The following is a 15,000-nucleotide window of genomic DNA, read 5'->3' on the forward strand; positions in this document are numbered from 1 at the left end:
TAGTGTACATAGTGTTCATAGTGTACATAGTGTTCATAGTGTACATAGTGTTAATAGTGTACATAGTGTTCATAGTGCACATAGTGTTCATAGTGTACATAGTGTTCATAGTGTACATAGTGTTCATAGTGTTCATAGTGTACATAGTGCTCCCCTTAGTGTCTTCAATTCAAAATCTCCCATGACTCTGTTCGTGTGTGTGTGTGTGTGTGTGTGTGTGTGTGTGTGTGTGTGTGTGTGTGTGTGTGTGTGTGTGTGTGTGTGTGCGTGCGTGCGTGCGTGTTTGCCTGCGTGTGTGTGCGTGCGTGCGTGTGTCCTTCTTTGGGCTTAATGCCCTAAATATGGTCTCCTGCCTGCAGTGAGTGGACTTGTTTTATGGTGTTTGCTAGATCTGACTGTCTGCATTTCATTTTACAGACAAACATTTCTGTCTGACAAGTAACAATCTTGGTAAGTTGAGCTAGTAGATTCCCCTCAACTCAAGGTATAGTATACCTATTAGAATTTATTTCCCAATTAGTTTGGTTATCAGGCCGATGGGTTTCCTTACTGCTCAAACCATCTAGCTAGCTAAACAGACGTGCATATTATTAATGTATACTCTCTGTGTACATCCAAGGGCCAGCCGTGCTGCCCTGTTCTGAGGGCCAGCCGTGCTGCCCTGTTCTGAGGGCCAGCCGTGCTGCCCTGTTCTGAGGGCCAGCCGTGCTGCCCTGTTCTGAGGGCCAGCCGTGCTGCCCTGTTCTGAGGGCCAGCCGTGCTGCCCTGTTCTGAGGGCCAGCCGTGCTGCCCTGTTCTGAGGGCCAGCCGTGCTGCCCTGTTCTGAGGGCCAGCCGTGCTGCCCTGTTCTGAGGGCCAGCCGTGCTGCCCTGTTCTGAGGGCCAGCCGTGCTGCCCTGTTCTGAGGGCCAGCCGTGCTGCCCTGTTCTGAGGGCCAGCCGTGCTGCCCTGTTCCTCTTTGTGGCACCTGACCACACGACTGCACAGTAGTCCAGGTGCAACAAAACTATGGCCTGAAGGACCTGCCTTGTTGATAGTGTTGTTAAGAAGGTAGAAACTAGGACCTGCCTTGTTGACAGTGCTGTCTAGAAGGTAGAAACTAGGGCCTGTAGGACCTGCCTTGTTGATAGTGTTGTTAAGAAGGTAGAAACTAGGACCTGCCTTGTTGACAGTGCTGTCTAGAAGGTAGAAACTAGGGCCTGTAGGACCTGCCTTGTTGATAGTGTTGTTAAGAAGGTAGAAACTAGGGCCTGTAGGACCTGCCTTGTTGATAGTGTTGTTAAGAAGGTAGAAACTAGGACCTGCCTTGTTGACAGTGCTGTCTAGAAGGTAGAAACTAGGTCCTGTAGGACCTGCCTTGTTGATAGTGCTGTTAAGAAGGTAGAAACTAGGGCCTGTAGGACCTGCCTTGTTGACAGTGCTGTCTAGAAGGTAGAAACTAGGTCATGTAGGACCTGCCTTGTTGATAGTGCTGTTAAGAAGGTAGAAACTAGGGCCTGTAGGACCTGCCTTGTTGATAGTGCTGTTAAGAAGGTAGAAACTAGGGCCTGTAGGACCTGCCTTGTTGATAGTGTTGTTAAGAAGGTAGAAACTAGGACCTGCCTTGTTGACAGTGCTGTCTAGAAGGTAGAAACTAGGTCCTGTAGGACCTGCCTTGTTGATAGTGCTGTTAAGAAGGTAGAAACTAGGGCCTGTAGGACCTGCCTTGTTGACAGTGCTGTCTAGAAGATAGAAACTAGGTCATGTAGGACCTGCCTTGTTGATAGTGCTGTTAAGAAGGTAGAAACTAGGGCCTGTAGGACCTGCCTTGTTGATAGTGCTGTTAAGAAGGTAGAAACTAGGGCCTGTAGGACCTGCCTTGTTGATAGTGTTGTTAAGAAGGTAGAAACTAGGGCCTGTAGGACCTGCATTGTTGATAGTGTTGTTAAGAAGGTAGAAACTAGGGCCTGTAGGACCTGCCTTGTTGATAGTGTTGTTAAGAAGGTAGAAACTAGGGCCTGTAGGACCTGCCTTGTTGATAGTGTTGTTAAGAAGGTAGAAACTAGGACCTGCCTTGTTGACAGTGCTGTCTAGAAGGTAGAAACTAGGTCCTGTAGGACCTGCCTTGTTGATAGTGCTGTTAAGAAGGTAGAAACTAGGGCCTGTAGGACCTGCCTTGTTGACAGTGCTGTCTAGAAGATAGAAACTAGGTCATGTAGGACCTGCCTTGTTGATAGTGCTGTTAAGAAGGTAGAAACTAGGGCCTGTAGGACCTGCCTTGTTGATAGTGCTGTTAAGAAGGTAGAAACTAGGGCCTGTAGGACCTGCCTTGTTGATAGTGTTGTTAAGAAGGTAGAAACTAGGGCCTGTAGGACCTGCATTGTTGATAGTGTTGTTAAGAAGGTAGAAACTAGGGCCTGTAGGACCTGCCTTGTTGATAGTGTTGTTAAGAAGGTAGAAACTAGGGCCTGTAGGACCTGCCTTGTTGATAGTGTTGTTAAGAAGGTAGAAACTAGATCCTGTAGGACCTGCCTTGTTGATAGTGTTGTTAAGAAGGCAGAGCAGTGCTTTATTATGGACAGACTTCTCCCCATCTCAGCTACTGTTGTATCAATATGTTTTGACCATGACAGTTCACAATCCAGGGTTATTTCAAGCAGTTTAGTCACCTCAACTTGCTAAATTTCCACATTATTCATTACGAAATATAGTTGAGGTTTAGGGTCTAGTGAATGATTTGTCCCAAATACAATGTTTTTAGTTTTGGAAATATTTAGGACTAACTTATTCCTTGCTACCCATTTCCAAAACTAACTGCAGCTCTTTGTTAACCTCACTATTTTCACCTCTGGATAAAAAGTGTGCCCAAAGTAAACTGCCTGCTACTCAGGCTCAGAAGCTAGGATATGCATATAATTAGTAGATTTGGATAGAAAACACTCCAGTTTCTAAAACTGTTAAAATAATGTATGTGAATATAACAGAACTGAAATGGCATGCGAAAACCTGAGGAGTTTACTTTTTTGCCGTGTACCAAACAGCAGGGTATAGGCCTTAAATCGATTTAAAACCAAATTATTTGCTAGAAACAATTTTTGTAAAGTGTTCAAATCATATCGGAGAGTTGCTTGTATCTGCACAATATTTTTAACCTGATGTACAAAAGCACTGTAGCATCAGTGTAGAAGTGAACAGGTGTATTCTGACAAATTAGAGGCAATAGATTTATGAATACAGAGAAAATAAAGGGGGGGGGGGGGGTTAATACTGAGCCTTGAGGTACACCTCTATTAAAGTCCAAGAAGTTGTGTTTTCTGTCCTTCTGTGCAAACACGTTGTTTTCCATTGCTAAAATGCATGGAACCGGTTTAGGAATCTGTTAGCGAAACGTTTTGACGTTTTCCTACTAAGAGAGAATGACAAACTAAATCAAAATGGCCGCAGTTAGTTTGCCTTGGTCACATGAAGGATTTATGTCGTTAGTTTCACAGAATGCTGTTGAGGTAGAATGGTTGTTGTCTGAAGCCCGTTTCGAAAGGGTGAAATTAAATGACCTTTATCAAAGTACTGATACATTTAGGAATGTATTCATTTCTCAAAGACTATTTGCTGTTGAACGGATTACTGATATCATTAATTATATACTTCTAATCATTTTAGCGGATCGATGTGACCTTGGGTATAGACATTAGATATACAGTACTTTAGATACAATATAATGTAAAACATCATGTAAATATTACCTTGAGAATGCATCTTCGAGGCCATCCTCCACATCCTGTGAATAGAAACAGTACCAGGAATAAAAACAGTACCAGGAATAGAAACAGTACCTATATTACAAACAGTACCAGGAATATAAACAGTACCTATATTAGAAACAGTACCAGGAATAGAAACAGTACCAGGAATAGAAACAGTACCAGGAATAGAAACAGTACCAGGAATAGAAACAGTACCAGGAATAGAAACAGTACCAGGAATAGAAACAGTACCAGGAATAGAAACAGTACCAGGAATAGAAACAGTACCAGGAATAGAAACAGTACCAATATTAAAAACAGTACCAGGAATAGAAACAGTACCAGGAATAGAAACAGTACCAGGAATAGAAACAGTACCAATATTAAAAACAGTACCAGGAATATAAACAGTACCTATATTAGAAACAGTACCAGGAATAGAAACAGTACCAGGAATAGAAACAGTACCAGGAATAGAAACAGTACCAGGAATAGAAACAGTACCAATATTAAAAACAGTACCAGGAATAGAAACAGTACCAGGAATAGAAACAGTACCAGGAATAGAAACAGTACCAATATTAAAAACAGTACCAGGAATATAAACAGTACCAGGAATAGAAACAGTACCAGGAATAGAAACAGTACCAATATTAAAAACAGTACCAGGAATAGAAACAGTACCTATATTAGAAACAGTACCAGGAATAGAAACAGTACCAAGAACAGAAACAGTACCAGGAATAGAAACAGTACCAGGAATAGAAACAGTACCCGGAATAGAAACAGTGCCTATATTAGAAACAATACCAGGAATAGAAACAGTACCAGGAATAGAAACAGTACCCGGAATAGAAACAGTGCCTATATTAGAAACAATACCAGGAATAGAAACAATACCAGGAATAGAAACAGTACCAGGAATAGAAACAGTACCAGGAATAGAAACAGTACCAGGAATAGAAACAGTACCAGGAATAGAAACAGTACCCGGAATAGAAACAGTACCAGGAATAGAAACAGTACCAGGAATAGAAACAGTACCAGGAATAGAAACAGTGCCTATATTAGAAACAATACCAGGAATAGAAACAATACCAGGAATAGAAACAGTACCAAGACAACTCCATGAGACTGTACTGCAGTATGCATCAATGCGCAGGCAATATAGCCTACAAACTCAAGAACCAGTATCTATTGCATACACCTCCTCAGTGTATCAACAACAATTTGTCATTACCTTCAATATAGCTTCAATTAAATCCTGAAGTGATGCTTTCTTGATTAGGTGAATTAGCAAGAGTTGCATATCAGTATACTCAGCTCAGACAGTTTTCAATATCAATATTTAACATCAATATTTGTTTGTCAATATTATTCTACTGGTTTGTGGCACTGACAAATTGTGCATATTTTTTATTGGTTTACCAAGATCCCAATCAGTAGAGAAAAAATAAGACAGGTATCAGATGAGGTGGATGGAGTAATTAACCAATAAGAGCCGACTTGGTCTATGGTAGCATTCACAGGGAAACGCTGCCATCTACTGGTGAGTATATGCCAACACAGCTGCATAATGTTAACTACTCTTGTGTTTTTTTGTGTGGTTTTTTTAAACCTTTATTTAACTAGGCAAGGTAGAATATACACCTTACAGGTGAATGACCTCCAGGTAGAATATAAACCTTACAGGTGAATGACCTCCAGGTAGAATATACACCTTACAGGTGAATGACCTCCAGGTAGAATATACACCTTACAGGTGAATGACCTCCAGGAATAGGGGTAGAATATACACCTTACAGGTGAATGACCTCCAGGAACAGGGGTAGAATATATACCTTACAGGTGAATGACCTCCAGGAACAGGGGTAGAATATACACCTTACAGGTGAATGACCTCCAGGTAGAATATAAACCTTACAGGTGGATGACCTCCAGGAATAGGGGTAGAATATACACCTTACAGGTGAATGACCTCCAGGAACAGGGGTAGAATATACACCTTACAGGTGAATGACCTCCAGGTAGAATATAAACCTTACAGGTGGATGACCTCCAGGTAGAATATACACCTTACAGGTGAATGACCTCCAGGTAGAATATACACCTTACAGGTGAATGACCTCCAGGTAGAATATACACCTTACAGGTGAATGACCTCCAGGTAGAATATACACCTTACAGGTGAATGACCTCCAGGTAGAATATAAACCATACAGGAGAATGACCTCCAGGTAGAATATAAACCTTACAGGTGAATGACCTCCAGGTAGAATATACACCTTACAGGTGAATGACCTCCAGGTAGAATATAAACCATACAGGAGAATGACCTCCAGGTAGAATATAAACCTTACAGGTGAATGACCTCCAGGTAGAATATACACCTTACAGGTGAATGACCTCCAGGTAGAATATACACCTTACAGGTGAATGACCTCCAGGAACAGGGGTAGAATATACACATTACAGGTGGATGACCTCCAGGAACAGGGGTAGAATATACACCTTACACATGAATGACCTCCAGGTAGAATATACACCTTACAGGTGAATGACCTCCAGGTAGAATATAAACCTTACAGGGGAATGACCTCCAGGTAGAATATAAACCTTACAGGGGAATGACCTCCAGGTAGAATATAAACCTTACAGGTGAATGACCTCCAGGTAGAATATAAACCTTACAGGTGACTGACTTCCAGGTAGAATATATACCTTACAGGTGACTGACTTCCAGGTAGAATATAAACCTTACAGGTGAATGACCTCCAGGAACAGGGGTAGAATATATACCTTACAGGTGAATGACCTCCAGGTAGAATATACACCTTACAGGTGAATGACCTTCAGGTAGAATATAAACCTTACAGGTGAATGACCTCCAGGTAGAATATACACCTTACAGGTGAATGACCTCCAGGTAGAATATACACCTTACAGGTGAATGACCTCCAGGTGGAATATACACCTTACAGGTGAATGATCTCCAGGTAGAATATAAACCTTACAGGTGAATGACCTCCAGGTAGAATATACACCTTACAGGTGAATGACCTCCAGGTAGAATATACACCTTACAGGTGAATGACCTCCAGGTAGAATATACACCTTACAGGTGAATGACCTCCAGGTAGAATATAAACCTTACAGGTGAATGACCTCCAGGTAGAATATAAACCTTACAGGTGAATGACCTCCAGGTAGAATATACACCTTACAGGTGAATGACCTTCAGGTAGAATATAAACCTTACAGGGGAATGACCTCCAGGTAGAATATACACCTTACAGGTGAATGACCTCCAGGTAGAATATACACCTTACAGGTGAATGACCTCCAGGTAGAATATAAACCTTACAGGTGAATGACCTCCAGGTAGAATATAAACCTTACAGGTGAATGACCTCCAGGTAGAATATACACCTTACAGGTGAATGACCTTCAGGTAGAATATAAACCTTACAGGGGAATGACCTCCAGGTAGAATATACACCTTACAGGTGAATGACCTCCAGGTAGAATATACACCTTACAGGTGAATGACCTCCAGGTAGAATATAAACCTTACAGGTGAATGACCTCCAGGTAGAATATACACCTTACAGGTGAATGACCTCCAGGTAGAATATACACCTTACAGGTGAATGACCTCCAGGTAGAATATAAACCTTACAGGTGAATGACCTCCAGGTAGAATATACACCTTACAGGTGAATGATCTCCAGGTAGAATATACACCTTACAGGTGAATGACCTCCAGGTAGAATATAAACCTTACAGGTGAATGACCTCCAGGTAGAATATACACCTTACAGGTGAATGACCTCCAGGTAGAATATAAACCTTACAGGTGAATGACCTCCAGGTAGAATATACACCTTACAGGTGAATGACCTCCAGGTAGAATATACACCTTACAGGTGAATGACCTCCAGGTAGAATATAAACCTTACAGGGGAATGATCTCCAGGTAGAATATACACCTTACAGGTGAATGACCTTCAGGTAGAATATAAACCTTACAGGTGAATGACCTCCAGGTAGAATATAAACCTTACAGGTGAATGACCTCCAGGTAGAATATACACCTTACAGGTGGCTGACCTCCAGGTAGAATATAAACCTTACAGGTGAATGACCTCCAGGTAGAATATACACCTTACAGGTGAATGACCTCCAGGTAGAATATAAACCTTACAGGTGAATGACCTCCAGGTAGAATATATACCTTACAGGTGAATGACCTCCAGGTAGAATATACACCTTACAGGTGAATGACCTCCAGGTAGAATATAAACCTTACAGGTGAATGACCTCCAGGTAGAATATAAACCTTACAGGTGAACGACCTCCAGGTAGAATATAAACCTTACAGGTGAATGACCTCCAGGTAGAATATAAACCTTACAGGTGAATGACCTCCAGGTAGAATATACACCTTACAGGGGAATGACCTCCAGGTAGAATATAAACCTTACAGGGGAATGACCTCCAGGTAGAATATACACCTTACAGGTGAATGACCTTCAGGTAGAATATAAACCTTACAGGTGAATGACCTCCAGGTAGAATATAAACCTTACAGGTGAATGACCTCCAGGTAGAATATACACCTTACAGGTGAATGACCTCCAGGTAGAATATAAACCTTACAGGTGAATGACCTCCAGGTAGAATATAAACCTTACAGGTGAATGACCTCCAGGTAGAATATAAACCTTACAGGTGAATGACCTCCAGGTAGAATATACACCTTACAGGTGAATGACCTCCAGGTAGAATATAAACCTTACAGGTGAACGACCTCCAGGTAGAATATAAACCTTACAGGTGAATGACCTCCAGGTAGAATATAAACCTTACAGGTGAATGACCTCCAGGTAGAATATACACCTTACAGGGGAATGACCTCCAGGTAGAATATAAACCTTACAGGGGAATGACCTCCAGGTAGAATATACACCTTACAGGTGAATGACCTTCAGGTAGAATATAAACCTTACAGGTGAATGACCTCCAGGTAGAATATAAACCTTACAGGGGAATGACCTCCAGGTAGAATATACACCTTACAGGTGAATGACCTTCAGGTAGAATATAAACCTTACAGGTGAATGACCTCCAGGTAGAATATAAACCTTACAGGTGAATGACCTCCAGGTAGAATATACACCTTACAGGTGAATGACCTCCAGGTAGAATATAAACCTTACAGGTGAATGACCTCCAGGTAGAATATAAACCTTACAGGTGAATGACCTCCAGGTAGAATATAAACCTTACAGGTGAATGACCTCCAGGTAGAATATACACCTTACAGGTGAATGACCTCCAGGTAGAATATAAACCTTACAGGTGAACGACCTCCAGGTAGAATATAAACCTTACAGGTGAATGACCTCCAGGTAGAATATAAACCTTACAGGTGAATGACCTCCAGGTAGAATATACACCTTACAGGGGAATGACCTCCAGGTAGAATATAAACCTTACAGGGGAATGACCTCCAGGTAGAATATACACCTTACAGGTGAATGACCTCCAGGTAGAATATACACCTTACAGGTGAATGACCTCCAGGTAGAATATACACCTTACAGGTGAATGACCTCCAGGTAGAATATACACCTTACAGGTGAATGACCTCCAGGTAGAATATAAACCTTACAGGGGAATGACCTCCAGGTAGAATATACACCTTACAGGTGAATGACCTCCAGGTAGAATATACACCTTACAGGTGGCTGACCTCCAGGTAGAATATACACCTTACAGGTGGATGACCTCCAGGTAGAATATACACCTTACAGGTGAATGACCTCCAGGTAGAATATACACCTTACAGGTGAATGATCTCCAGGTAGAATATAAACCTTACAGGTGAATGATCTCCAGGTAGAATATAAACCTTACAGGTGGCTGACCTCCAGGTAGAATATACACCTTACAGGTGAATGACCTCCAGGTAGAATATAAACCTTACAGGTGAATGACCTCCAGGTAGAATATAAACCTTACAGGTGAATGACCTCCAGGTAGAATATAAACCTTACAGGTGAATGACCTCCAGGTAGAATATAAACCTTACAGGTGAATGACCTCCAGGTAGAATATACACCTTACAGGTGGATGACCTCCAGGTAGAATATACACCTTACAGGTGAATGACCTCCAGGTAGAATATACACCTTACAGGTGAATGACCTCCAGGTAGAATATACACCTTACAGGTGAATGACCTCCAGGTAGAATATAAACCTTACAGGTGAATGACCTCCAGGTAGAATATACACCTTACAGGTGAATGACCTCCAGGAACAGGGGTAGAATATACACATTACAGGTGAATGACCTCCAGGAACAGGGGTAGAATATATACCTTACAGGTGAATGACCTCCAGGTAGAATATAAACCTTACAGGTGAATGACCTCCAGGTAGAATATACACCTTACAGGTGGATGACCTCCAGGTAGAATATACACCTTACAGGTGGCTGACCTCCAGGTAGAATATAAACCTTACAGGTGAATGACCTCCAGGTAGAATATAAACCTTACAGGTGAATGACCTCCAGGTAGAATATAAACCTTACAGGGGAATGACCTCCAGGTAGAATATACACCTAACAGGTGAATGATCTCCAGGAACAGGGGTAGAATATACACCTTACAGGTGAATGACCTCCAGGAACAGGGGTAGAATATACACCTTACAGGTGAATGATCTCCAGGAACAGGGGTAGAATATACACCTTACACATGAATGACCTCCAGGTAGAATATACACCTTACAGGTGAATGACCTCCAGGTAGAATATACACCTTACAGGTGAATGACCTCCAGGTAGAATATACACCTTACAGGTGAATGACCTCCAGGTAGAATATACACCTTACAGGTGAATGATCTCCAGGTAGAATATAAACCTTACAGGTGAATGACCTCCAGGTAGAATATACACCTTACAGGTGAATGACCTCCAGGAACAGGGGTAGAATATACACATTACAGGTGAATGACCTCCAGGAATAGGGGTAGAATATAAACCTTACAGGTGAATGACCTCCAGGTAGAATATAAACCTTACAGGTGAATGACCTCCAGGTAGAATATACACCTTACAGGTGAATGACCTCCAGGTAGAATATACACCTTACAGGTGAATGATCTCCAGGAAGAATATAAACCTTACAGGTGAATGACCTCCAGGTAGAATATACACCTTACAGGTGAATGACCTCCAGGAAGAATATACACCTTACAGGTGAATGACCTCCAGGTAGAATATACACCTTACAGGTGAATGACCTCCAGGAAGAATATACACCTTACAGGTGAATGATCTCCAGGTAGAATATACACCTTACAGGTGAATGACCTCCAGGTAGAATATACACCTTACAGGTGGATGACCTCCAGGTAGAATATACACCTTACAGGTGAATGACCTCCAGGTAGAATATACACCTTACAGGTGAATGATCTCCAGGTAGAATATAAACCTTACAGGTGGATGACCTCCAGGTAGAATATACACCTTACAGGGGAATGACCTCCAGGTAGAATATACACCTTACAGGTGAATGATCTCCAGGTAGAATATAAACCTTACAGGTGAATGACCTCCAGGTAGAATATAAACCTTACAGGTGAATGATCTCCAGGTAGAATATAAACCTTACAGGTGAATGATCTCCAGGTAGAATATAAACCTTACAGGGGAATGACCTCCAGGTAGAATATAAACCTTACAGGTGAATGACCTCCAGGTAGAATATAAACCTTACAGGTGAATGACCTCCAGGTAGAATATAAACCTTACAGGTGAATGACCTCCAGGTAGAATATACACCTTACAGGTGAATGACCTCCAGGTAGAATATAAACCTTACAGGTGAATGATCTCCAGGAATAGGGGTAGAATATACACCTTACAGGTGAATGACCTCCAGGTAGAATATACACCTTACAGGTGAATGACCTCCAGGTAGAATATACACCTTACAGGTGACTGACTTCCAGGTAGAATATAAACCTTACAGGTGAATGACCTCCAGGTAGAATATACACCTTACAGGTGAATGACCTCCAGGTAGAATATACACCTTACAGGTGAATGACCTCCAGGAACAGGGGTAGAATATACACATTACAGGTGAATGACCTCCAGGAACAGGGGTAGAATATACACCTTACAGGTGGATGACCTCCAGATAGTATATAAACCTTACAGGTGGATGACCTCCAGGTAGAATATACACCTTACAGGTGAATGACCTCCAGGTAGAATATACACCTTACAGGGGAATGACCTCCAGGTAGAATATACACCTTACAGGTGAATGACCTCCAGGAAGAATATACACCTTACAGGTGAATGATCTCCAGGTAGAATATACACCTTACAGGTGGATGACCTCCAGGTAGAATATACACCTTACAGGTGGCTGACCTCCAGGTAGAATATAAACCTTACAGGTGAATGACCTCCAGGTAGAATATAAACCTTACAGGTGAATGATCTCCAGGTAGAATATAAACCTTACAGGTGAATGATCTCCAGGTAGAATATAAACCTTACAGGTGAATGACCTCCAGGTAGAATATAAACCTTACAGGTGAATGATCTCCAGGTAGAATATACACCTTACAGGTGAATGACCTCCAGGTAGAATATAAACCTTACAGGTGGATGACCTCCAGGTAGAATATACACCTTACAGGTGAATGACCTCCAGGTAGAATATAAACCTTACAGGGGAATGACCTCCAGGTAGAATATACACCTTACAGGTGAATGACCTCCAGGTAGAATATAAACCTTACAGGGGAATGACCTCCAGGTAGAATATACACCTTACAGGTGAATGATCTCCAGGTAGAATATAAACCTTACAGGTGAATGATCTCCAGGTAGAATATAAACCTTACAGGTGGCTGACCTCCAGGTAGAATATACACCTTACAGGTGAATGACCTCCAGGAACAGGGGTAGAATATACACCTTACAGGTGAATGACCTCCAGGAACAGGGGTAGAATATACACCTTACAGGTGGATGACCTCCAGATAGTATATAAACCTTACAGGTGGATGACCTCCAGGTAGAATATACACCTTACAGGGGAATGACCTCCAGGTAGAATATACACCTTACAGGTGAATGACCTCCAGGTAGAATATAAACCTTACAGGGGAATGACCTCCAGGTAGAATATACACCTTACAGGTGAATGACCTCCAGGTAGAATATAAACCTTACAGGGGAATGACCTCCAGGTAGAATATACACCTTACAGGTGAATGATCTCCAGGTAGAATATACACCTAACAGGTGAATGACCTCCAGGAACAGGGGTAGAATATACACCTTACAGGTGGATGACCTCCAGGAACAGGGGTAGAATATACACCTTACAGGTGGCTGACCTCCAGGTAGAATATACACCTTACAGGTGAATGACTTCCAGGTAGAATATAAACCTTACAGGGGAATGACCTCCAGGTAGAATATACACCTTACAGGTGAATGACCTCCAGGAAGAATATACACCTTACAGGTGAATGATCTCCAGGTAGAATATAAACCTTACAGGTGGCTGACCTCCAGGAACAGGGGTAGAATATACACCTTACAGGTGGCTGAACTCCAGGAACAGGGGTAGAATATACACCTTACAGGTGAATGATCTCCAGGTAGAATATACACCTTACAGGTGGATGTCCTCCAGGAACAGGGGTAGAATATACACCTTACAGGTGAATGACCTCCAGGAACAGGGGTTGCCTACCCCTGAAGGAGAATATACACATCACAGGGTAGAATATCATAACGCAATGTTTAGGATTTGTGACACGTGAACTAGTAAAATCGGGCGACCTCTACCTCTTAACAATGTTATGGTATAACAACGGGTTTTTTTAAAGACCCATTGCACTACAGCATATAAGAAAAAAGAGCATTGCTCAGCAGTTTCAACAATAATTTAAAGCCTATAGCATTAGAGGTCATCCATCTCAACTCTACTGGAGATCACCCACCTCAATAATACTGGAGGTCATCCATCTCAACTATACCGGAGGTCATCCACCTCAATAATACTGGAGGTCAACAATACTGGAGGTCATCCATCTCAACTATACTGGAGATCATCCATCTCAACTATACTGGAGGTCAACTATACTGGAGATCATCCATCTCAACTATACTGGAGGTCATCGATCTCAACTACACTGGAGGTCAACTATACTGGAGGTCATCCACCTCAACTATACTGGAGATCATCCATCTCAACTATACTGGAGATCATCCATCTCAACTATACTGGAGGTCAACTATACTGGAGGTCATCCACCTCAACTATACTGGAGGTCAACAATACTGGAGATCACCTATACTGGAGATCATCCACCTCAACTATACTGGAGATCATCCACCTCAACTATACTGGAGGTCATCCGCCTCAACTATACTGGAGGTCATCCATCTCAACTATACTGGAGGTCAACTATACTGGAGGTCATCCACCTCAACTATACTGGAGGTCAACTATACTGGAGGTCATCCACCTCAACTATACTGGAGGTCATCCATCTCAACTATACTGGAGGTCATCCACCTCAATTAAACTGTAGATCAACTATACTGGAGGTCACCTATACTGGAGGTCATCCACCTCAACTATACTGGAGGTCATCCACCTCAACTATACTGGAGGTCATCCATCTCAACTATATTGGAGGTCAACTATACTGGAGGTCATCCATCTCAAGTATACTGGAGGTCATCCATCTCAACTATACTGGAGGTCATCCACGTCAATTATACTGGAGATCAACTATACTGGAGGTCATCCACCTCAACTATACTGGAGGTCAACAATACTGGAGATCACCTATACTGGAGATCATCCACCTCAACTATACTGGAGGTCATCCATCTCAACTATACTGGAGGTCATCCGCCTCAACTATACTGGAGGTCATCCATCTCAACTATACTGGAGGTCATCCACCTCAATTATACTGTAGATCAACTATACTGGAGGTCAACTATACTGGAGGTCATCCACCTCAACTATACTGGAGGTCATCCACCTCAACTATACTGGAGGTCATCCATCTCAACTATATTGGAGGTCAACTATACTGGAGGTCATCCATCTCAACTATACTGGAGGTCATCCATCTCAACTATACTGGAGGTCATCCACCTCAATTATACTGGAGATCAACTATACTGGAGGTCAACTATACTGGAGGTCATCCATC

At 42.2% G+C, this 15,000-nt stretch overlaps 1 protein-coding gene across 2 annotated transcripts in view; it reads right to left on the reverse strand.

The window, feature by feature from the left end:
• The window catches only part of LOC118965483 (low density lipoprotein receptor adapter protein 1-like), a 109,541-nt gene that overhangs the window by 6,052 nt on the left and 88,489 nt on the right, over positions 1-15,000 (reverse strand). For both annotated transcript variants that reach the window (XM_036984578.1, XM_036984577.1), the window contains exon 8: positions 3,722-3,756. In XM_036984578.1, coding sequence (XP_036840473.1) covers positions 3,722-3,756 — 35 coding nt within the window. The remainder of the gene's footprint in view (positions 1-3,721; positions 3,757-15,000) is intronic.

This window comes from Oncorhynchus mykiss, chromosome 8 (genome assembly GCF_013265735.2).
Source record: "Oncorhynchus mykiss isolate Arlee chromosome 8, USDA_OmykA_1.1, whole genome shotgun sequence".
Classification (NCBI taxonomy): domain Eukaryota; kingdom Metazoa; phylum Chordata; class Actinopteri; order Salmoniformes; family Salmonidae; genus Oncorhynchus; species Oncorhynchus mykiss.